Here is a 25,032-nt window from a genome sequence, read left to right as displayed (position 1 = left end):
ATACAAACAACAGAAAATATTGGTAGAAGTGTCGGTAAATCGAAGATAGCTTCCAATCGATTGGTGTACATTTTACGAGTGTGTGTGTTTGTGTGGAGTAGCTCATGTGCTTGGGAGTAGTACTAGTGAGTGGTGCAACAAGGCCCTGTCCTAACACTAGCCCTCTCTGTAGGGATAGGATGTCTGAACTCTACTGTGTTGGAGGCCAAGCTCACACACATGCATGCGTGCGCACACACGCAGACACACACGCACACACACACACAGACACACACACACACACACACACACACACACACACACACACACACACACACACACACACACACACACACACACACACACTTAACGCCTTATTTAGACGTGACAGAGCGGAGGTCTGCATTGCGGTACTTATGCCCCTCACACACCCTTACCCTTTTAACACTGTGGCTCTGACCTGAGCCTGAGTCATCCAGCATATAAACTCACCCCTCTGCTTTGCAAAGTAGGTTAAAACATATTGAAACAGACTTGGATCTTAACACTCTAATCATTTTTTGGGCATGAAGGGATTTGTTGGTTTACTAAAGGACACTTTTAAAGGACATGCCATAGTTGCATGAGCTCACCCTGTGACCTTTTGGTTATGACTTGATATCTCTAACCATCCAAGCACCATTTGATTTTTGGGCCAAGTCACACTTGGCATAGGGTTAATTTGACATTATTTTATATCATGTAACTACAGTTTATATTATTGTCTTTTAAAAATCCTGAATAAGAAGTCTTTTAAGATGTTTGCACTCACTCGTAAGAATGTTTCCAGTCAGTCATCTTTAGCAAAAATACTGAAAGTGAATTCATTAGCTGTGCAGGGAGCACTATTATATCAGTGATAGACAACATTAACTATCCAAGCCAATTATTTCACAGGAGGGTTAACCGTAACATGGGCGCATGTTGCATCATCTCTCTGATGCATTTTCTCCCTATTTCAAAGCCCAGTAAAGCATTTCATAGTACAACCATTTGGGGTCAGTGTTGGCCTCCATGGTCTCAGCTGACAGATGGGGTACGTCTAATATCAGGAGCAAGAGGACAAGAAAGGAAATGCAGAAAAACATGAAAACTGATGACACAATGAAGGGAAGGAAGAGCCTGACAGGAAGAGGAGACTGAGAGAGTGGGAGGATGGAGGGAAGGCGATGACTTTATAATTGCACAAACTTGACTGTTCAGTGTTGTGTGCTCAGTTGGAAGGTAAAATCTGTTCTCTCACTGTCTAGATGCACACACACACACACACACACACCTTCTCCATAGAGACACTTGACTGCTTTGACCCATTTAAGAGCTCTTTTCCAGGCTCAGCCAATCACATTGCTCTCTGCGCCAGGAATCCCCATCGCCCCAGTAACCATGCGGTCATATGGGTAGAGCAGGCAGCATCAGTTGTCGTTCCCAAACTGTTGTTATGGTGCGGTAGAGAGACACTGACTCAGAGAGTAAGTGAGCTAGAGAGACAGAAAGAGAGTGAGTGTGAGAGAGAGTCATGCACATATTTGTTACATATCATATTTGCTGAATAGAACAGCTGAGGGGAGATGTCTTAGTAACCGTACTATTGCCTCCTAGATTTATTGATCTCTTTTTAGCTTGCTAGTCAAACAAATACAGTACTAACTAAATCAGCTAAGAGCAAGAGAGAGACCTGTACAATTCATCTTTGAATGGACCTGAAATTTCCAGCCTTACATATCTCTGTCTCTCTCAGTGAAGTTGTAGACTGTGTAGCAAAAAATGGATCTTCTATCTATCTATCAGTCTGTCCATTATAGAATATTATAACTTGTATGGGATAGTATACTATACTGCACTTTACCATACATTAAAGAGATATTGACAAATAAAGGGTTATGTTACACTTCTCACAAAGCATTGAAAAGCCAATAGCTCTCCCAACTGTTACACTGCTAAAAAAAAAAAAAGTTGTTGATACTACCTGGTGAACATGTGTTGCTACAAAGCCAGATATGTCCCTCAGGACTTGGTGGATACCAAAACAGAGCCCAAAAGTAAATAAAGGTTATTATATTATTCATCGGGTTACCAGGGATACAACGATCGATCTCTGATAATTTTGAGTTTTATGAAAACAAACACTGGACCATATTGTTCAGAAATCTTTGACAATTGGCTCTTTTCTCAAGGCAAAGTGGGCCGTTTGCATTTAGTGAGGAGGACACGTGTAAAAAATATTGGCCCAGCATGCATCTTCCAATACAACAGGCTTTACAGCCCAATTATATGAAGCTCATAAACGTATTGGTTGATCCAACTCTCTGTTGAGAGGCAACTTTCAAACACATAAAAGGTATAATGTGTAGGAATTACCCCCATCTAGCGGCGCGGTTGCATATCGGAACGTATTCTTGATGTTGCATTCACGTGAAATCGGGCAGACGTCAGACAGACAACAGACGCTGCATGTAACAGGATAAACAATGTGGTCCGCCAGCCCGAGGCAAAACAATACAGGCGTGACAATATGTTGTCATGGTGATGTCGTATTGTTTACCTGACCCACGTTTTACCGTCTTTCTCTCGTGGAGTAAAATGACATCGGGTTGGTTTGCCGACGGCCGTCTGCCTGACTGCACCTGAATGCAACATCAGTGCCTCCGTCCTTCCTCACACTACACAGTGGTGACAATTTTAACAGGCGCTACCTGGAAAACTTTCTCCCCGAGCCGACAGCTCCGGAGAGTTTCTGTGGTTACCTACGGTTACGCTGCCACTGAACATAAAAAATGGCGATGCAACATGGCAGCCTCGGTTCGGTGCGCCCCCCCTTGTATATTTGTAACGACTTGTAACAACTCATTCTAAGGTATGAGAAAGCTTTCATTTGTATGCGGGTGTGATTGACTTCAGTGAAATACGTATTTATGAAAGCAATATTTGATTTTTGCTAATAAAAAGCCAAATAAGTTACACACTGGGGCTTTAATTTTACACCAACGATCACCAACAGTACCTATTTTGCATTCAGGCACAAAATAAATCAACTACATCCAAATGACACCTGTACATGTTTGCTAGAAAAAGTGTGTATTGTATGCATGCACACGTACATACATTATATACAGTATGCACTGAAAATAATGTGTCACTGCACGCAGCTATAATAATAAAAGCAGTAGTTGATTTTAACATCTGATTACTTTAGGCCTAAACCAGACCCAAACCTGCAATATACACGTGAAAATTAATCCAGATGCTGCCAGAATATATCAACACCCTGGGGTCATATCAAATGTATACCAGATTGTAATCTTGCACATGCATGTTTGCGTGTTACTGTGTGTTCTTTACTGTGTGTGTCTGTGTGTATGCATGCATGTGTGTGATTCTTGTTAGCCACTGCCTCTGTGCACCATAACAAACTGTCAGCTTGCTGTAGCATACCAAATTTCTCCTTCCTTCTTTTCACCCACACCCTTTACCCCCGGCCTCTGTCTTTCTCTCTCTCTCTCTCTCCTTGTCCATTTCTTCCTCTCTCTTTCTTCCTTTCTTGCTGTTGCTTTCTCTCCTTGCCTCTCATCTTTTCTATCTCTCTGTCTCTGTTTCTGTCTTTTCTTTGAAATTTTAATCATCCAGTAAACAGGCATACATTTCAATGTGAAATGTGATTCTGCCACAGATTGAGAGAGCTAAGGAGAGAGAGGGGGGAGAGGAGGGTGTGTGTGTGTGTATGTGCGTGAGAGTGAAAGAGAGAGAGAGAGAGAGGGAGAGAAAGTGATCGTGGTCTCACAGTTTGTACTAAAGGGAATGATTAATCCCATCCTTTGATTCTGCATTCATCTAACGAGATGTTGCAGCATGAGCAAGTGTGCTTTTGCATGTGCATGTGTGCACTTCTGTAGAAGTGTGTGTATAAGCATGCCTGGCTTATGCCTTCCAACACAAGCATGTCTGCCTTTGTTGTGTATATCTTTTTCTCTTTTTCTAACTGTTGTGTGTACGCACTGTATATGAGACTAGTACAACATAGAGATTGAAAAGGTACAACATGACTGCTACAGCAAGGGGGAGCCAGAATGACAGGCCATGGGGATGATATCTGACCTGAGACTAAAGATCATAGACTAGCTGAAACATTCGTAGTTGGTTACCAAGAATAAGCAAAGTACCCTCTGAAAGTCTGCTAGAAATTGTGAGTGCAGACAGACAATCCCTACTGTGACCATCACCGAGAACAACAAGGTGATATACACAACAGCAACAGTGATTCTTAAGATGCCTGGCTACAGGAAGAACATCAACCATAAGTGCAATATCCTCCATGTAGGAGAGGACTGGAGTCCAAGGTAGATTAGCTATCAGAACTACGGAAAGGTGTGATAAAGAAAGTCCTGCCCAAGAAGTACAACAAACTGCCCATACCTTCTGCCTCGTCTTGGAGGCTGCTGACACCCTACCTGAGGCCCTGGAGACTTAAGGCCCCCACATACTCAGGCGTACTGTGAGCAGCGCGGGACTCCCCACGCACTGTCTGTGGACGTTTGTGGTTTCATAGTCGAGCATAGGGTGTCACATTTAAAACTGGTTGATCTGAAGATTTCCCAACGAGCAGTCTATTGTGTGACACCGAGTACGCGTACGCGGTCGTAAAAATTGGGCTTTGTGTGGACGGGTCCGGTGGACGTCTGCTTTGGGTCGGCACTGAGTCTGCCTCGAGTATGCGTGGACGTCCACGGAGTCAAGTACGTATGTATGTGGGGACCTTTACACTGGCTGCCTGACTGAAAAGGTACAACAGAGAAGTAGAGGCCAGGAGAAGAAATAGGATCTCTTCACTGCGTGGCAGGGTCATAACACAAGGCTAGATTCACAAAGGCCGGGGACTGAACAATACATGAAAAGTATATGGGAGAATGGGGCATCACATAACACCTATGCTCCGTGGCTGGTGGATCTGAGAGCAGACCACAGCAGTCTCCCTGAAGAGGAGCCAGTGACCATCACAGTGGCAGACATTCGCGAAAAGATTCTCAAGCATGAAGGATGGGACAGCACCAGATATGTTCCTCAACTACTGGCTAAACAAGCTAACTCCACTCCATTAATACCTGGCAGCACGAAATGGCCCAGCTATTAATGGATTGGACCAACCCAGAGTAATTAACTAAATGCTGAACAGTCTTGATCCTGAAGGATGCTCAGATGGGAGAGAAAGCATCCAACTACTTACCAATAAGCTGCCTCTGCACAACACGGAAGCTCCTGTTGGGTATCATAGCAGCTAAGATGAGAAGGCACATGGCTCAGTACATGGGCAGGGTCCAAAAGGGAATTGGTAAGAACCAAGGGTGCAAACCACCAGCTCAAGGTAGATAATAGAGCAGTCAATCAGGACTGTAAGGCCAGACAAAACAATTTGTGACTACAAGAATGTGTGTGACTTGATGCCCCACACGTGGTTCCTAGAATGTTTTGAACTCTACAAAAGGAACTCAATGGGGCTGTGGAAAACAACTCTAGAGGTGAACTTCAAGCCAATCGCACAAGTCACCATCAAGTGCGGCATACCAAGGACATACTCTGTCCCTGCTGCTGTTTGAGAGGGTTAGGTCTGAACCCCCTCAGTCAGATCATCACAGAGAATGGCTATAGATATCAGCTACAGAGTGAAGCAACCATCTGCCACTTCCTCTACATTGAAGACATCAAGCTGAGTGCCAGGAGTGAGTCAGACATCAACCTACTGCTCCACACCACCAACATCGGGATTCAACTCGGACTAGCGAAGTGTGGTCAGATGGTCTTCTAGAGAGGGAAGGTGGACAGAACTGAAGGGTTCAGACTACCAGAAGGTAACATAGCAGATGTTGAGGACAGCTGCAAGTACCTTGGGATCCCACATGCAGGAACCACAAAAGGGCCACAAGCAATTCAGCCACATCATGATCCGAATACCCACACAGAGTAAGGCAAGTCCCAAAAAGTCATATGAATGAGAAGAACAAAATTCTGGCTATCAACACTAATACCCAGCTGGCATAATAAACTGGCTAAAGGAGGAGATAGAAGCCACTGATATCAAGAACAGGAAGTGCCTCCCAATCCATGTAGGCCTACAGTAGATCCATGCTCATCATGCTTACTGAATACCTCAGGCAGCAGAAGCTCACTGAAGAGGGAGAACAGACAGGACCATCATGGGAGGGCAAACTCCACAAGCAGATAGAAGGAGTGGCTGATGTTAAAAAATCCTACCAGTGGCTGGAAAAGGCACAGAGGCACTGATCATGGCAGCACAGTAACAGGCTCTGAGCACAAGACAGACAGAGGCTGGGGTTTGCCATACCAGGCAGCAGCCCAGGTGCAGTGCAAAGATGGCCCCAAGACAATCCAGCGCATTACAGCGGGGTGTAAGATGCTAGCAGGCAGGGCAAACACGGAACGCAATAACCAAGTGGCTGTATTAGTATACAGTAACATCTGTGTTGACTATGTGCTGAAAGTACCAAGGTCAAAATAGGACACACCTCTGAAGGTGTGAGTCAACATCCTGTGGGACTTCCACATAAGGACTGTCAAACTGGTAATGGCAAATCAAAAGGGCATATAGTGGTGGACAAACGCTACAGTATAGTAATAGATGTTGCAATCTCAAGTGACAGCAACATCAGGAAGAAGGAGCATGAGAAGCTGGAGAAATACCACGGAATGAAAGAAGAATTAGAAAGGATGTGGAGAGTGGAGTCCATATGTGTGTGTGTGTGTGTGTGTGTGTGTGTGTGTGTGTGTGTGTGTGTGTGTGTGTGTGTGTGTGTGTGTGTCTGTGTGTGTGTGTGTGTGTGTGTGTGTGTGTGTGTGTGTGTGTGTGTGTGTGTGTGTGTGTGTGTGTGTGTGTGTGTGCACTTCTGAGTCTGCCTGTGGAGAATACACACTCTGATCTGTGGGAGTACAGAGTGAGTAATACTGTAGATGTACCACTTCTCCAAGGGAACATTATTAGCTATTTTTATATGGCGTTTACGCTGGCACTCACTACTCTTAGCTGGCCACTGCTGAGCATTTGTACTGAGCTACACTGCTCATTGCCATCCATCCTGACACACTACACTTTGTACACACCAGGCATATTCCCAGGAGGCTGGAAATGACAGCCTTTGCAATCTGATGTGTAGTTGTGAGTGCTGTAATCTTGATGAAATCTAGTTTTCTGGAGGGAAACACTAGTGTGTTTGATGGAGTGGTGAATAACAAAGTGGGAAAGACTCTATCCTTGAATGCTTCAATCAGTGTGCTATTACATAATATGACAAATCAGGGGCTACTCGTGACAGAATAAAACTGTGTGAATACAAGTCAAAGAAGTAATTATACATTTCCATTTATTCATTCACCCAGTCATTTATTAATTTGTTAATTGAATTGTTTATTATTTGTTTGTTTATTTCCTTACCTGCAGACCTGTAGACTACTGTAAACAGACTCACCAACCAAGGCTTTAAATTCACTTCTTTCTAGTTTACCTATTGCTGCACAGCATGAACTGGTCCTTAGGCTAGGCCTACTTACCAGTTTTCCTCTGAGTAGGGCTGCTCAGACTGGATGGAAGTGATTGGCCACAGGGAGATATTTAGCATGCTACTTTCCACCTCTGGAGACAGCACTAGGAGAGTAAAGGCATGAAGTTTGATGCTGTGCTAGACTGACAAGTAAATTGCTAATGCTAGGTATGCAGCAATAACAAAACAAAGCTCCTGATGGGCTTTTAATGTGAAATACCTTAAGTGCTGAGAGTGCAAATAGATATTACAATAAGGCGCATTATTCTTAATGTTGTCAAACCCAAGGCCTGGGGACCAGAAATGTAGGCCTATTTCTTTTATTAATGGCCCTCCAGTATAGCACTCACAGTACAAATCCCACAATACACTGCACCAGCTACTGTGCGGTTATGACCAAACAATAGATTGACAAGTGCCAAGCGCTATCTGGCATGGACAAAATGGCATACAGTAGCAGAGAAACTAGGCACTAGGAGAGTAAAGGTCTGTGGTTTTTTACACCCTTTTCTGAAATCACAATACAGTTTTCTGTACTGTTAATGAAAAACAATTTTATTTTCATTCATTATATTTGTATTTCATTTTTGTTGAGAACATTTACAGTATGCTGGCTGTATATATCTGATGAAAACTGTCAATATTGGTTGGGTTAATTGCGACATAGCTACTTTGTGTTTTACATTTTGACCCCTTGTGATTGAGTTTGATACCCTCGCTCTATACTCTGTGTTTGTATACATACAGACCCCTCAGCATGTATGTATGTGAGTTGTTTCTCTTTGGGGAAACATGGAAACAGTTAGCTACAAAATCACAGCCTTATCCAAACTATTATTACAATGCACACCAGGAAGGAAAGAGGGGACCCTTGTGTTGACAACAGTCTGTTGCAGAGTAGAAGAAAGTAGAAATAATTTGTGAATAAGATCAGTATTTGGGCTATAAAGACACACAAAGACACTAATTGAATTTAGGATGGAAGTTTTTCTTATGTCACGTTGCAACAGGAGGATTGATTAACACATGTGCACTCATGTGCAGTTCAGCCCTACTATCAGGTGTATCCTTAACACAACATCCCTGGGCGAGCACTTGGTATCCACTTGTCAAAAAACCCAACCCCCTTCCTCCCACACACATAAGATTTCAATTTTTTCTTTTTCCAGCATCTCTTCTTGTCACACCCTCTACACACACACACACACCCTCCCCCCTGTTGTCTACCAACCAGTGAGTTCGTAACAAAGCACATTTCACAGAGTGTTTTATCCCCTGACACAAGCTCATCTCGCTCTTCTATTGATTCCTCACCTTCTCTCCATGCCTTCATCCATGTCTTGGTCCTTAGTCCTCCCCCTTTCTCCTGCTCTCCACCCCCACTCCCCTCACCCACTCCCTGACAGGAGAGTACAGAATAATTGGAGAAGCCATCAACAAGAGGGAGGCAGTGGACAGCTAGGCAGGCGGGCGTCAGATGTGGTGAATACCATAGTCTCCCTGTCTCTCACTCTCTCTCTCCATCCTCACACTCATGGATGAGTGATGCCCCTGACAGACTGCATCCTCCGAGAGCCCCTTCTGGCAATTACTACACAACCACACAGACACACACACACTCACATCAGAGACTCCCACATCACTTAACCAGTTGTCATCAACTAAAAGGCCGAGCGGAAACACTCCATGGCCTCTACTCATCAACCTTTCAACGGTCACAGCACATACACACACTGCAGCGCACGTACACATGCATGCACTCCAGCCTGTAGTTCTTGATGACAATCTTTACCCCCACTCTTTTTCTATTGATCTGTGTTTGCCTCAGTCCACACACATCAGTTAGATGGCCAGCTACTGTAAAAGCCCAAGCACTTACACAGGGACAGAGGTTTACATGTCTGCATATTTCTATACTCATTTATTTTTTTGTGGCCCAATAGACACTTTTGATAATATTTACTAATTCCCATGGCTCATCCACATATAGGGCCCATGATGAATTGGCAATTAACACAGAATCTCTCTTTTTAACGCGGAATATCGTGGAATTTGTCATAATTTGACTGAAATGCTGTTTTCGGGTGAAAGAGGTATCTTTCTAACTAAAAAAAAAAAGAAGAGAGAACTAAGACACTAACCCCTCAATACAGAGCTGAGCAGTTCCCAGGTGACTTCTATGTGTCAGCTGAACTGTTGTTTTGCAAATTCTGCAACATTCTGTTGACTGGAAGCGTAAAAATACATGCAAGGACCACCCGCTGTCCAAAAGCCAAGTGAAAAACAAGGACTTTTTTTTTTTTTTAAGTAATATATTTATTTTACTGGAAACAGTTTAAAGCTCAAGCATACTACTGTATTCTATTTAATGTATGTACATTTTAGACATTAACATTAAAAACACACTCTTTTTGGTAGTAAAATAAGAGTAAAAGGTAAAAAAAAAAAAAAAAGACAAGAGAGAAATTAAAACAGAAAAAAAAAGGAATTTGAGAAAAAAAACAGATTTCATAGGGCCCTACACATAGTTGACAGTTAACAGGCTGTATGTTCATACTGTAGCTAATGTGATCAGTGACAATAAGGTTTGATAACAGGTTTGACCATGTTTGGGTCCAGTCCAGTTTAGAGTTGACTATATTTCAGGTTTGCCTAGAAGGGCACACAAATTATGGCAACAAAACACTAAGGTGCCATAACATTAAACAAAGATGTGTAACGTGTCTGTGTGTTTGTGTGTGATCCAGTTTGCTGTTTACAAAGGTTAAGCTTGAACAAGCCCTGTTTGGCCCGGCTGCAGCCCTGCAGACCTGTGAAGAGATGTTGCAGTGCTGGCAGAGCCGCTATGATGTCAGCCGCTCCAGGTGGGTGTGTCTACAGGATATGTCTTCGTGTGTGATGTCTCATGGCTTATGCATGATAAAAGAGGAGAGGGAAGCCCCTGCTGTTCTGCTACTGATTGTATTGATTATTTATTTTGTGTGTGTGTGTGCGTGTGTGCATGCGCATAATGTTATGCACTCCTGAGTTCCTTAATTGCGTAAGTGATGACATTTCTCCATTGGTTGTCCAATGTTGCTCTTTCAAAGCACAGCCAGGCAGTATGTGTTATGTTACAGGGTGTGTGGGTGATGGTATTGTACATGTCCTTATGGTTGCATGCATGTGCATTGCAGTGAGACAGATGACAGCAGCAGTATACCAATGCCTGAAGGGACAGAGGTCATCCCTGCTGGAAGCAGGAAACCGTCCATCCACCTGACCCTGCCCGACTTCCAGGACAACTCCACTGGTCTGCTCAGTCTCTTGCTGGTTTAAGTGTTTCTAATGAGAGCATGTCAGTGTATATGTTTGGATTGCAGTAGGCCTACGCTGAATTGATTGTTTTAAGTTGAACGCTTTTCCTTCTAGATAGTTGAATGTTTGGGTCAGTTTCAATCCCCCTGCATTCTGCTTAATAGATCAAAACTACGTATGTTTGCATGTGTGTAACCCAGCTGTGGCCCACAGATCTGCTCTATACATATGAATGATCTGACTCACCTCTCTGTCAGTGTCTCAGCCGGATCACGGGTCTGTACACTTGTCATTCAGTCACAGGATACCTACTGATGTTGTAAAAATGAACAGAGAGCAGCCTCTCATCCTGAGCCTGGCTCCATCCTGTCATGGTGTTACTTTCTGATCGCATAGAGATTTCTGTTTTATTATCCATCTTGTCATATTAAAGGGGCTTGAACTGAATCTGAATGTAGTTACTAGGGCCAAAATTTTGTTTTCATGTGTGTAGCATCTAGTATCTGTAACATATTAACATTTCATTATGTTAAAATCAGGATCAGATTTTTTTTGTGCACCTACAGCTTTTGTCTTTTTACCTCCTTTCCCACAGGTTCATTGAGCCCTTCATCAGTTGCAGTGTCTCGCCTGGACGCAGCGCTCTCTGAGGTGTCGGACATGGGCTCCACCCGTCGCCACGGACCCACCCACATCTGGGCCACCCTAGAACGCATTTGGCTACAGGCTGGTACGACACTGATACACGTTGCTCTGACACAAGTTTTCAAAAGTTGGGGTTGGAATCTCTTGGAAAATTGGACTTGTCAACCATGAATTTCTCCTCACTCTTGGTAATCACGAGTGCCAAATGGAGCTGTTGAAATGATAGAAGGAAGGGACTCCCTTCATGGATTTATTGACTGAGAGCTGAAAAAGAGTTGGTTATGAGGAAACTTTTCTTGGAAATTAATCATCATATTCCAGTTTTGTGATTTTCATGGTTATCAAGATGTAATAATACCCATTGGCAATCCCATGTCCAAAATGAAGAGAAGAACATTGATTTCAGTGAAACTGTTTGCATACAGATTTTTAGCAGGCACCATCTTCATTTAGTGGCTAGCATGCTAATTGGCATGAAATGGGAAGACTCTCACCTTTAGATATCAAAAATCAGCATTTAGGTCTGTGTTCGGCATTAAAGGAGAATTCCGGTCATTTTTGACCCCTAAATCCTTGTCCTGATGGTCACGCAGTGTTGGGGGGAGCAAAGACATTATCCGATCGCAGAGCGCCTGGTCGCCTGGTCTGAGATATTTTGGACATTACCACTGCACTGCTCGACCATTTATTTTTGTAAAGAAATCATCACAACAAGGAAAAAGTGTTTGTTTCTGTGGCGGGGAGAGCAGGCGCTCTGCGATCGCTTAGTAATGTCTTTCTAGGACGTTTCAGAGTTAGGATATCTGAGGTGAGTGATTACATGCAAAAACACAAAGTTTATACTGTTTATACTGTACACTATATGAGTTCAGTGGTGTGTCATTAGGATTCGAGTCATGTACCATAGATATGTGATTGTTTTTTGAGTGTTTGTTATGGTTGAAAAAATTGCCCCCATAGGTTAGCGTTGTCGCTATCCCTAGCGCCGGGTAGCCATGATGTAACTCCAGTTTGCCTGCATCAATTTTAGTGGCGTTTTTTGCTCCCCCCAACACTGGGTGACCATCAGGACAACGATTTACGGGTCAAAAATGACCGGAATTCTCCTTTAACAGGTGACAGGTGCCATTGATAATACTCACAATTACCTGCTCATCTGTACTGTGGTCATGGATTATTTTGCTGTTTGTTCTACAGGGAGTTGTCGGCCAACCTCTGCACACATTTTGAACACTGTTTCTGATTCCATTGGGTACCGGTACACTAGTTGGAAAAAACTTGTAATAACATCAGCGATATGGATATACAACAAAACAACTCCTGCCAGACATAACCTTGTTCACACAACATAATTGAGTGTGATTACTGCAGCCATTTGCTGCTACATTTACCATCACAAACAAGACTAAATAAGGAAAATGTTAACAATTTAGCGCTCAGAGCCATTTCAGTCCCATTGAGTGCTACATACCTTATGTAGGAGTCCACAGTTTACCTGCATACACGTGGCCACTGCTCTATTAAGGGCAGAATGGTAGTGATGCATACAGCTATTACTTCCACTTTTTCAGCCTTCAGTCTGTATGTGGAAGTTCACAAGAGAGCAGAGCATTAGCAGGAACTGAAGGGGGAGGAGCACGGTGATGCTCTGCACAAACAACACTCCAACTATCTGCTTAGCTTGAGTGGATGAGGCATGGGAATGGGAATCCATATAGCGACTGAGCGAAAGGCAGTGATGCAACCAGAATAGCAGTGGTGCTGGAGCAGAGAATGGGATGGGTGGAGAGGCCGAGGGGTCACGTCCCCCGTGGGCCGGCTGTAATTTGAAGGTTATTTTCTACGTCCGATCTGTGAACCTTTACTATTCCTCTGCTGAGAACAGGCAAAATAGAACACACTCGCTAAACTATGTGTGCGTGTGAGACCCCTCACTCAAGGCTGAGCCAGTTTTACCACCACCCGCCCCCCACAATCCAACCCCTCCCCTCCTCTGGCCATCTTCCCAGCATTCCTCCTCACATCGGTCACTTCCTGTCTCAACCTCACACCCTCATTGACCAAATGGTAGCTTTATGAACAGCAATTTCAAGTTTCATTTATATTATTTTTTAACAACTTAAAAATGGTCACATAACAGTTAAAGGGACAACGAGGAGTTTGTATTTGGTTATAAAAAAAGTCTCACATTAATGTGGATGAATCTACGCTACCCACACTTGTTAATGGCTCCATTTTCGATAAATATATAGTTTTGTTTCTATCATTATTTTGTTATTATTATTAGTGGTGGAAATGCTGGGCGAGCCGACCAGCATTTCCTACTTTCGGTTTCGCAGACGCTGCCTGGCGAGTCATGGGAATAACGCAGCCGAATCGCCATTTATGGTCGGAACTACGACGGTATCTGATCGTCTTCGAATCTCCGACTTTCATTCTTGATGAATGAAAACATTCTTGGCAAGATGTCCGTCTTGCGCCGGTCCAGGAATTTCACCGTGCGCACGGAGGCTCATGGGAAATGTAGTGTGAAAACACTTTGCTTTCCAAAACTCCTCGTCCCTTTAACCACTCACCATTATAAATCAACATAAATTACAGCTTAATGTATTTTAATATATTATATTAAAAAATGCTTGTGGTGGTTGGTGTTAATGATCATCACTGGTGTTACCCACTGTGGTCACTGGTGTTACTAACTAGAACTGATGTTACTAACACCGGTGACAGTAACACCATGCAGTGACACATCGACAGACAAGATTCAAGCAGACAAAACCACACTTCTTAACTTCTAACTATAACAGCATATCATACAATTTGATCAATTATTTTAATAAAATTTCCTTTCCCCTTACTATAAACTCTATAACACCAGTGACGCATCGTAAGTCCTCACATGAAATTACTCGTTAAATCTTAAAATTGTCAACATTTGAGGAGAAGGTGCTGACTAACCATGTGCTCTTCAAAATGGACACATGTCCAATTAACTCTAGACCCCAAGAAGATGTTTGCAGAGATTAAGTAGTTTTTCAAAATAAAGGGTTTTACAAATAGTAACACCAGTGGCATGAAATCAAGGGACAGCTATTTTTTGTAAACTATTTAAATTATTTATTGATATTTTCATTTTTTAAAGTATTATACAAAATAGCTATAACACTTTACTTTCTTTAAAACAGGAGAAAAACATTTATTTAAATTCAATTACCTGGGTGACAAGCCAAATTCATGTCACTAACCAGATTGTCAAGATATATTTAAAAGAAAATGTGCATTATAACTGTCTTATGCATGGTTTAATAACAATAACACACTTTAATTACAAAAAAAACATGTATTTTGTGTCATTGTTTAACACTTTTGAGCGCTGTTCCTGGTGAATAATGCTGGGACAGGAAAGCCACCATTTCTATAGAATGATCCACAAACACAAACACATGTACTGTAAGCATGTAAATGGACTGTGCACTGATCTAATAGTTTCCTGAGCTCAGGTGACGAGCAGAAAGAGGGATTACATAACTTCTCACTGAATCGTTTTCCCCTGAAATGAAGCTATGAAAAGGAACCCTCGGGCTGGGAAACGGCTCTTTTTCATCTGACAGCGGTAGCATGCAGTATTCCCCATCTGTGAATGTATGAGACACAGGTAAACAAACAAAACATTCACTTGCCAAACACACACATGGGTTCACACAGCACTCAGGAGCAGCCGGCGCGTACAATGTCTTTGCACAGCACAGTTCACTCCATATCTCAGTCACACGCACACACACACACACACAGGGCTGTCTGTGTTGAGAGCCTAGAGGTTTCTTTCCCAGGGTTTCACTGGGTGTTGACCCCCCATTGACTCATGAGAATGATTGACAGGCTCCCTGCTACAGCATCCTGTCCATTCAGTGGTCTGCTCCGTCCGCAGGGGGCAGGTCCTCTGGTCAGCCCCTCAGTCCGACTGCTTATCGGACAATGAAATTGCTTGTAGACATAATTCTGTGTATGTGTGTGTGTACATGCGTGTGTCTGGGGTTTGTCCTCATCTTCCCAGCAGCAGCAAAGAGAGGAGGCAGCCAGCTTCAGTATGTGATGGCCATATTTAGTCAAGACTTTCATGACTTCCCAGGCACTGCTCCCACTGTGTGTGTGCGTGTGTGCGTCTAAGTATAGTGTTTTGTGTTAGTATTTGAGTGCTGCACAGTTTACATTTGAACATGATACTGATGAATTCAAAGTTAAGTAATCTCACTTTCACTGTCTCTCCATGTCCACCACAGGGGAGCTGTTCATGGCAGACGGTCGACTGAAGGAGGCCCAGTTTTGCTTCACCGAGGCCAGCTCGCTCTTCCCAAATTCCTACTCGGTGCTGCTGCAGCGGGGCCGCCTGGCCGAGCTCCAGGGACAACTGGACGACGCCAAGGGCCTGTATGACGAGGCCCTGGCCATCCATCCCACAGGAGAGCGCATACTGGTGCACATGGTGAGAGACAGTGAAAGCATTCCAGACTGTTCCTTTAGAAATTAAACAATTGCCACAATTTTAAATCCACAAAATAAAATTACACATAATTCAGTTTGACATGTATTCATACAAGCATTTTTAACAGGTTATAATATAGTATCTTAAAGGGATAGTTCAACATTTTGGCAAATTGGCCCATTGCTGTAATGACTAGTCTTAAGAGTAGGTTCCCTTTCTTTAAAGGGACAACGAGGAGTTTTGGAAAAGTGAAGCGTTTTCACACTACATTTATGAGCCTCCGCGCGCACCGTAAAATTCTTTGACCGGCGCAAGACGGACTCATGTTTTCATTCATCAATAATTAAAGTCAGAGGTTCAAAGAGGTTCACATACCGTCATAGTTCCAACCATAAACGGCGATTCGGCTGCGTTATTCTCATGACTCGTTGCAAAACCAAAAGTAAGGAAACGCTGGTCGGCTCGACCAGCATCTCCGCCACCACTAATAATAACAAAATAACGATAGAGACAAAACGATATATTTATCAAAAATGGGCCCATTAAAGCAGAAGTGAGTGATATATTTGTGTTAATATAAGTCTTAAATAGTTATATCTTCCGACAGCAATCACTTACATAGAGTGTTTGGACTGAAACACGGGTCTCTCAGTCCCTCTGCTCTGCTCTGAGCCGAAGAGAAAACATTTATCGTATCCTACAGTTTTTATCCAATGAGGAGAGAGAACGGCATGCAGGGCTGTGTGTGCAGCCAAGGAATGCCGTGAATGTGGTGACGTAGGGACGAGGACTGTTATGGTGCTTTCAAGGAAACTCGTATTTTTCCGACCGTGAAGTGGTACCAGTTCGATCTGGTACGAGTTCACCGGTCGGAAGTTACGAGTGGCCGTTATAGTGACTTTCACCGGTAAAACAGGTCGGAAAAACACGAGTGGGTTGCCTGGAACGCTACAAAGTCGTAAGTTGTGACTTGAAGCTGTAATTTACGATTTCAAAAGCCTGCCTGGAACGCAGCATTAGCGAAAACGACCGGACCACTTACTTCTGCTTTAACAAGTGTGGGTAGCGGAGATTCATCCACATTAACGTGAGACTTTTTTATAACCAAATAGAAACTCCTCGTTGTCCCTTTAATTGTCGGTGCAAGCGCGAGTTGCTTAGAGCTACGCTACGGAGGCTAATGGGATTTCTTGGTTTCCCTCATCAAACTCATCAAATACACAGTCCAACAACTCCAAAATGCTCTGGTGGACAAGTTGTGACCTGCACATTCACCACGTTATGAGATAATAACGGAACAGAGTTGTTTTCGAGGTAAATTCATGCAAAACCGCTGATGCGCATTCCCGGCAAGCAGTCTCTGCATTTGCCGCAAGAACAACTCCGTCTCATAACGTTCCGTTATTATCTCATAGCGTGATGAATGTGCAGGTCACATTCACGTTTAAGGGATCTGTAACTTTTAGCATTGAAAGGATTTGTAAATCAATGTTTCATGGGATATTTTATCACAGCTTCATCTGCACTGCCATGTTTAATATCTAATAAAACCTCATCAGGCTGAGCCAGGTGTGCTGGTGGTCGTATACTGTGCGTACTTGTCAGTGTGTGACAGTTTGGTTTGTGTTGCTGAGGTTAACAGGTAGTGTTTCCAACTCATTGACTTGGCTGCAAAGTACAATTATAAATATGAAGCAATGATGTCACAAATATGCTAATTAGACCATAGTATCATTTAGAAACTATTCTATACTTGCAAGCTTTCAATTGAAAGTTGTCAACACTGCTATTAGCTACTAGTTTTCACTAGTTTCCTGGCAGCTGGTTTTAATCATTATTCTTATTGAACTGAGCTAATCCATGCTTTTTCCAGCTTGTTCAAGCATTGTATGTAGTTAGTATAGTGTTTGTATAGTGCCTGTCTGGAAACACAATATTAATGTTGGTTTATGGCGATTGTGTTATTGTTGTGTAATTGTGTGGCACATTAATATTAGGAGTTACTGTACTGTATCAAATTCAAGGCTGGTTTGCTATGAGCTGCTAATATTAGCTTGAGAGCTGGTGGTGGAGATGTCAGCTCCTCATAATCATTATTCTCCTCCCATGTGCAGCACTGCACTGTGTCAGTGTCAGGAGTGTGGTCATTATACTGTAGTAATATCACATTATATCCCAGTCATATTCTGAGACGTGTTAATTAGTCGTGGGCAAACTTCAAATTTCAGAAAATAGAAACAAGCTTTGGTCCGTAACCAACAAAGGACAAACACCGCTCAAAGACTGGCTTTCTCTCGCCTCATCACTCCCCCACATTTCTTTCATCTGAGCAGATCCTCTCTCTCTCCACAGCATAAAGATAATCTCTCTCCCACTTCCACCCACTCTCTTGCTCAGTCTCTCTCTCCCAGTCTGTCCCCCAGATGATCCACTGGATTAACCACAATTGTTCTGACCTTTGAACTATCTCTGTTGTCATGGCGAAGCGACTGGAGAGGGAGAAGACTCACACCACCTGATAGTTGCTCAGACACAGCTCACACACACACACACACACACACACACACACACACACACACACACACAGTGGGAGTAACTGTGGCCTCCATAGTGACCACAGATGTGCTGGTTGATATCGCTTTAGACTTCAGCACTGGCCCCCTTGTGACCACATAAGGCTAATGCTTTTCTTCCTACTGTGCACTTTAGGCTGAGTGTGTTTGTATCCCTGTGTGTGTCTGTGTGCGTCTGTCCGCGTGTGTGTAGTAGTCCCTTTGGGGGAAGACAGAGGTACGCGTCTTTTCCATATTTGGCCTGTGGGAGAACCAATCCCAAGGGGTGAAAAGTTGAAACCAAGCCAGCTGGCAGTGTCGTACTCTGGGTCTCGTACAGGGCAGATGTGTTCTCCTTGTGTGAGTGAGTGTGTGCACATGTGCATGTGTTAAGCCATGACTTTGTTTGTGTATGCCTGTGCCCTCCTCCCATGGATTTGGCACACACATTGACTTTTTTGTGTGTATAATATGCACACAGGCTTCATAAAGTTTTAAGACTCCTTCACTTTTTGCACAATGCAGATTTTTTTAGTTTTTTAGTTTTTTAGTTTTGGGACCATCAAAACTAAATCCATTAACCCATAATGATAGAATGAAAACATTTATTCTGCCAAAGAAAAATCAAAACATTCAGTTTTCATCTTGTCAGTGTGGGTTATTAAAGGTAGACCGAGGCAGAAAAAAAAAAAAAAGCATTTCCTTACAAATCCAGTGCAATGTGCTGAGTACTGAAGCTCCTGCATTATAAAGGCACATGTTGTAGTAGGAACTGATATAACCCAAATACAAAAGTGGTGCAATATGAAATTCAGTATGTTGTGGATTATACATTATACATGCTAATGGAGCAGGGTGCTAAATAGTTGCATCTTCCATGTCTGGAGTCTAAGTGGGACAGTGTGTGGGACATTTTTATTTGGAGCACAGTCCATATTTCTGGCTTGCATCAGCCCTCCAGAATACAACCTACAGTTGCTGCTACTCACTGGCTCTGGCTTCATGCACTTATTTTTATACTGTATCTGCTGTGGACACTTTGTGTGCCGGTGGCCCATTTATTCTGCTCTGCCTTAAGGGGAACTCTGATGATATTCTTGGTTGATATTCTTACACTTGAGCAATTATTCTGCAAAAGTACATACTGTACTTTCCTTGAATGTCCTTAAGATCTTTTACAGCCTTTTTTAGTGTTGAGCAGCGCTGAATAAAAACCTGCTCCTGCGCTCCTTCCACCACAGGACCTTTGTCTCATTTTCAATTTTCAGATTTTTTCTGAACATGCAGGATCGTGTAAATACAGTATATGAACCATGTAAAACGTCTAATATTATTCATATTATTATTTGGCTTTTCATGGGCAGTTTACAGTTGCAATCTGAACTAATATATAGGGACTCACATAGAAAGAGAACACTGTGTGATATGCAGCAAAGGCCTCCAGATTGTCTCCAATTGGTTAAATCTTTGCATTAAACAAAATATGAATTTTGTCATATTTGGTCTGAGCCATTCTCTTTAAATTTGGTAGCCTACATACTTCAGTGATGAACTCAATAGATTTCTGACCCCTTCCACAGCAAGATATTGCTCAGCCTCTCTGATCCAAATCTACTGCAGGTGCATTGTGATATACAGTAGGCTACTGTACAGTAATCAGGGCCGTTGCTAGGAATTCTGGGCCCCCTGAAAGAATACTAAAGTGGGCCCCTATCCCCTGACTTTTACACTTTTTTTTTAGACTACGTGTGTATTTTTTTTTTATTTAGCCTACTTTGTTTTGATGCTAATGCAGCATTATGATTATTAGTCAGGGTCTAAGCAGAATAATTCAGTCATACAAAGATTAGACTACTACCTGTAGGTTTTTTTGTGGGCCCCACTGGGCGCTGGCCTGGGCCCCTAGAATTATCATCAACGGCCCTGACAGTAGTACTAGTATTAGTGCACAGGCAGGGGAAACAACTAGCCTGGGTTCCTCAACAGAAACATAAAAGTACTTGATACTGTAACCATGTCTTGTTTAAAAAAAGAAACATTTGGGATCAGTGACTTTTCTTGTAGCTGCCAAGCAACAGTTGTGAATGAAGAACACACCGCGTGCAGGTATTTTGTGTAAAAAAATGTACTCAAGAAACAGACAGACTCTGGATCTCCAGCTAAAACCACAAACTGTGCAGTACACTTAAGCTTTGGAGGCTTGTGTAGGCTTATGGTAGGATAGACAGATGGTTCATCCAATCATCTGTCAAATTTTTTTTTTCAAAGTGCTGTCCGTCCCTTTTCCAAACATCAACAAAGCCCTCCCAGATGGCTCTGTGTAACAAACCATCTGGTGCGTCAGGTTAAGTCTGGAGTGTAGTAGTAATTTTCTCCACAATAGCCACAGTATAAATGGAAAGGGGGGAAATGTGAGTAAGGGAAACACGGAGCTGGAAGGCAGACAGAAGCTCCACAGCAGCTCCATAACACACCACCACCATCTTCCCTCATTCACCACTCGCCATTTTACTCCACTTCCACAGGTTGACATCATCTGTGCCTTTTGATTTTTTTTATGAGCATGCATGTGTGTGTGTGTGTGTGTGTGTGTGTGTATGAGAGAGAGAGAGAAAAAGAGATGCCGTAATCAGACAGTGACTCACGGCTCTAGTTAGCTGCTGGTTTCAGAGTATTTTGGGATGAATGAGGGTGTGTTAGTGAGAGTATAGGGCAGTGGTATGCTGTGTGGGTGCAGAAGTTAGCGTGTGCTAATGATTAGCTGCCGATTTCTGTTTTAATGTCTTGCGTGTCGTTGCAGCAGTCCCGCAGGTCAGATCAGATCTACACAGCTGTTGTGTTCGTCTGTCACCGCATCAGACATAGTCAGCTTTTACACATTTGTTTGTCTGTTAACCTCACCATAGTGTGGCATGTGGTGCATGTGCGTCTGTTGTGTGGCCCAGCCTTGCTTGCGGACATGGTATGAAATGAATCTGACCCACTCCCAACATCCTCCACATCTCATCCCTCCTGTTCACACACATATGCACACCTACGCACATTCACCAAGACTCACACACACACACACACTTAACACAGACACTTTACTTCCCCCCCCCCTCTCCAACAGAGGCATATTCATACACAGCTTCACATATGCATGCATCCTCTCAAGGACGAGGACTTTGTGCTCATTGAATTAATTGCGTTCCAATTATCAAATGCCCCCCATCTCTCTCTTCCTCTCTCTCTTCCTCTCTCTCCCTCTCTCTTCCTCTCTCTTCCTCTCTCTCTCCTCTCCTTTCTGTGTGGATGGGGGTGGTTGTCAGCTGATTAGATAATGCAAATACATTATTTATAACACTTTGCTCGTTCTCGCCGCTTTATGGGATTGCCTAGCAACCAGGGAAATATATTCTATTGAGCAAGACCTCTGATAACCACAGAGGGAGGGAGGGAGAGAGAGAGAGAGAGAGAGAAGAGAGTGTGTCAGAGAGGGAGAGGGAGAGAGGAAGAAAAAAATCCGGGTTGTGATTGGGAGTTGGCTGGTGCTTCCGTTGCTATGTATGGCTCATCTGGGCTCACTTATTTTTTCCTCTTTCTTTGACACCTCTCTCTTTCTCTCTATCTCTTTTTCTTTCTATTCATTGTTCCCATTTTAGCTCTTTCTAGCTCGCGCACATTCTCTCTCTTGTCCTCTTCCCTTGCCTGTGGCTCCTGTATCACTCCTCTCTCATTCCTTCTCCCTCCTCTTTGCCGTTCCTGTTGCTATCTTTCCATATGAGTGTGTTTGTACCAGTGTGTATGTGTTATGTCGACTTTTCTATATTCATGTGTCTGCTCCAACCTGTAGGAGGAGAATGCAGGAAGCACTTCTAGACACATTTTTACATCCAACAGACACACGACTGTACATGCAACAAGCGCTATCTTCCATAATGTGTGAACCATAATGGAGATAAATAACATGCAAAGGTCAGTGTGATCAATATCATATTGTGCTGTCAAGACGGAAACCTACTGTGAACAAAGAGGTTTCTAATGGGCGGATCACTGGTTGGTGGGTCAGTCATTACACATTGTTCAAACCCAGGAAACTTTATTTAAATGTTAAAGGTCCTACAGTTTCCAAAGATACCGTCTGGTTAAATTCTATGGAAATGTACTGAATAGCACAATGTTTTTATTTGATGGAATGGTGGAGCCCTTGAAGGGATCTTGGGTGAAAATATTTCACTGATTCTGATCGTCATTGATAACTTCAAGTGAGCTAAAAGAGAAGATACACGCATGATACTGTCAAGCAGCTAGAATAAAGATGATGATTTTGCCATTGTTTAGCTTAGCATCAGTCCAGGTAACAGAAACCCTGGTTCTATCCAGCTCATGTCTACCCTTTCTCCCTGTTTTCAGTCTTTATAAGAAGCTAAGCTAATCAACTGCAAGCCATGGCTTTATTATGAGATTAAACAGGGAAAGTGTAGATTAAAGAGTTAATACCTAAGCAAAGTTCAAGCACACATGACCATGGTAAATATAGTAGCCTTGTCTCACCTCATCTCTCCCTGTCTGCCCAGACTTAACCACTGATGGGATTAAGGGTGAAGGTGGAGGCTCTCTTCCAGGTTCAGTGGCAGGGCATGGGGCCACTGGGTTACACTGAGTGGATGTGTGTAATAGATGTTCGCCTACATGGGTTCAACAGATGGTTATTTAGTGTCATAACAAGCCCTCTGGCTGCCACATTACATTATTACTATTATCCTTTTGGACCTTAGCGACCAAAACCGTTCCAGTCAGCCACTAAACCACTCAACACGACAGAAACTGTAACATAACAACCTTTATTGTAAACTGGAAGAATTATTACTTTCTCTTTATTCTACACTGTGCCTGGTCAGTCACTGCTCCTCAGCTATGTAGGCATGCGTGGCTGACAACAGCAGATTGCAAGTCTATATTTAGAGTTCAGATGTCTCTACACTGTCTAGAAGATACTAATTCCTCTGCTCAGTGTTTTCTGGGAACTGGTCCATATGACCATCTTGTGACTGACTGATGATTTTGTATTTATTTCATATACAATTGCTTTAGAAAGTATTCATCCTGGTTGCTCCGCTGGTTCAGCCCGTAAAGCGCAGCCCATGTACTGTAGGCATAGTCCTTATACCGCAGTGACCTGGCTCTGAATTTGACTCGTGCATGTCATCCCCCCCGCCTTCTCCCGTTATTTCTGGTCTCTCATACTGTCCTGTCATAATAAAGGTACTAAAAGACCAAAAATATATCATTTTTAAAAAGAAAGCATTCATCCTGCTCCACAACTCCACACGTTAAGTGTGTGGCTTGTCAGTATTTGGTTAGTTGGGTCATAATGAAATGCTTTAATGTTATCTTTAGCTGATAAAGAAGTTACCCAGTACATCTTGCTCCCATACATAAATCCCTATGGTTGATGCTTAACTTTAGTTGGCATGTAAGAACATTACAAAGAACTCTCTGTCTTTGTCTTTGAAAAATAAATTACATTAGCTGATACCAAAGAACAAAAACGAATTTCCCCAATGCTAATCAATTCTATAATCAAATCTCTGCTGGGTGTGTTTTCTTTGTGACATCCAGGAAGCTTTTTTTATTGCCTTCAATCTAGCTGATGGAAATGCACTTAATTAAATACTGTTTATTGTTGCAGCATTTCAAAAGTTTGGTTAAATTTCACTTAAAAGATGGATGAAAACAGCACTGCCCACTCACTCAGTTTGGCTTAGTTCAGCTCAGTTGCGCTTTAATGGCACGACAAGAAACCAACCTATGCTGCCAAGCCTGATGGGATCAGCTGAGGTAAAACTGGAGACAGATGGCTGCGAGTAATTAAAGCGAAACCAATAGATACCAGTTTTATCTGTGTAATGCCAGAAACACTCAGTAGCAATCTCAGTGTTCTTCAACACTCACACTCACATCCTTTTTTTTTTAATCTGTTCACTCTCCTACCCCCTCTTTTATCTTTTTTCATGGCTGCATTTATAAAGCGCTTTCATCCATAACACCTTACAATTTCTCTCATTCACCCATTCATATTCATATAACAATGTAAAGTAAGCTGCCATGACTTGATCATCACAGACAATTGAAGATCCAGTGTCTTGCCCAAGGACACTGTGGGTTGAGATTGTACCATCAACTCTGCGATTAGTATACTTGGCCCGTGTAGGACATCTTCACCTTCTCCATCTAACTCTGAATGATTTTCTGTTCTCAAAATGTAAGGCAATAGTTCGGTTTTTGTCTGTTATGACCATTGTGTGTGTTAGTGCTGTGCTGTGCAGCATTAGCCTTCCCTGACACGAAGACACTGACCAAAGCCTCTAAAAACTCTCACATTTAATTTACACAACTACCCAACTTTTTAATTGTTAAGCAAAAGTTACACCAACAGCTAGTGGGTGTAACTGTGTATGATGAAGTATTGGCAGGGCCTATTATCTGCATTGTCCATTTGCACAGGGCT

The 25,032-nt window shown here is 42.8% G+C and overlaps 3 protein-coding genes across 3 annotated transcripts in view; 1 reads left to right on the top strand and 2 right to left on the bottom strand.

Moving 5' to 3' along the window:
• The window catches only part of tmem254 (transmembrane protein 254), a 312,289-nt gene that overhangs the window by 130,792 nt on the left and 156,465 nt on the right, over positions 1-25,032 (bottom strand). The window lies entirely within an intron of this gene.
• The window catches only part of ttc7a (tetratricopeptide repeat domain 7A), a 58,287-nt gene that overhangs the window by 27,060 nt on the left and 6,195 nt on the right, over positions 1-25,032 (top strand). The window contains exons 17-20 of the mRNA XM_083987999.1: positions 10,310-10,426; positions 10,739-10,854; positions 11,455-11,589; positions 15,785-15,987. Of these exons, the coding sequence (XP_083844125.1) occupies positions 10,310-10,426; positions 10,739-10,854; positions 11,455-11,589; positions 15,785-15,987 (571 nt within the window). The remainder of the gene's footprint in view (positions 1-10,309; positions 10,427-10,738; positions 10,855-11,454; positions 11,590-15,784; positions 15,988-25,032) is intronic.
• The window catches only part of plekhh2 (pleckstrin homology domain containing, family H (with MyTH4 domain) member 2), a 136,044-nt gene continuing 131,434 nt past the window's right edge, over positions 20,423-25,032 (bottom strand). Inside the window, exon 31 of the transcript XR_014595968.1 lies at positions 20,423-20,433. The gene's annotated coding sequence lies outside the window, so the exon portion shown is untranslated. The remainder of the gene's footprint in view (positions 20,434-25,032) is intronic.

This window comes from Trachurus trachurus (assembly GCF_905171665.1).
Source record: "Trachurus trachurus genome assembly, chromosome: 15".
Classification (NCBI taxonomy): Eukaryota; Metazoa; Chordata; class Actinopteri; order Carangiformes; family Carangidae; genus Trachurus; species Trachurus trachurus.
Note: the sequence above shows the minus strand (reverse complement) of the source record. Positions and strands in the feature narration are given on the sequence as shown.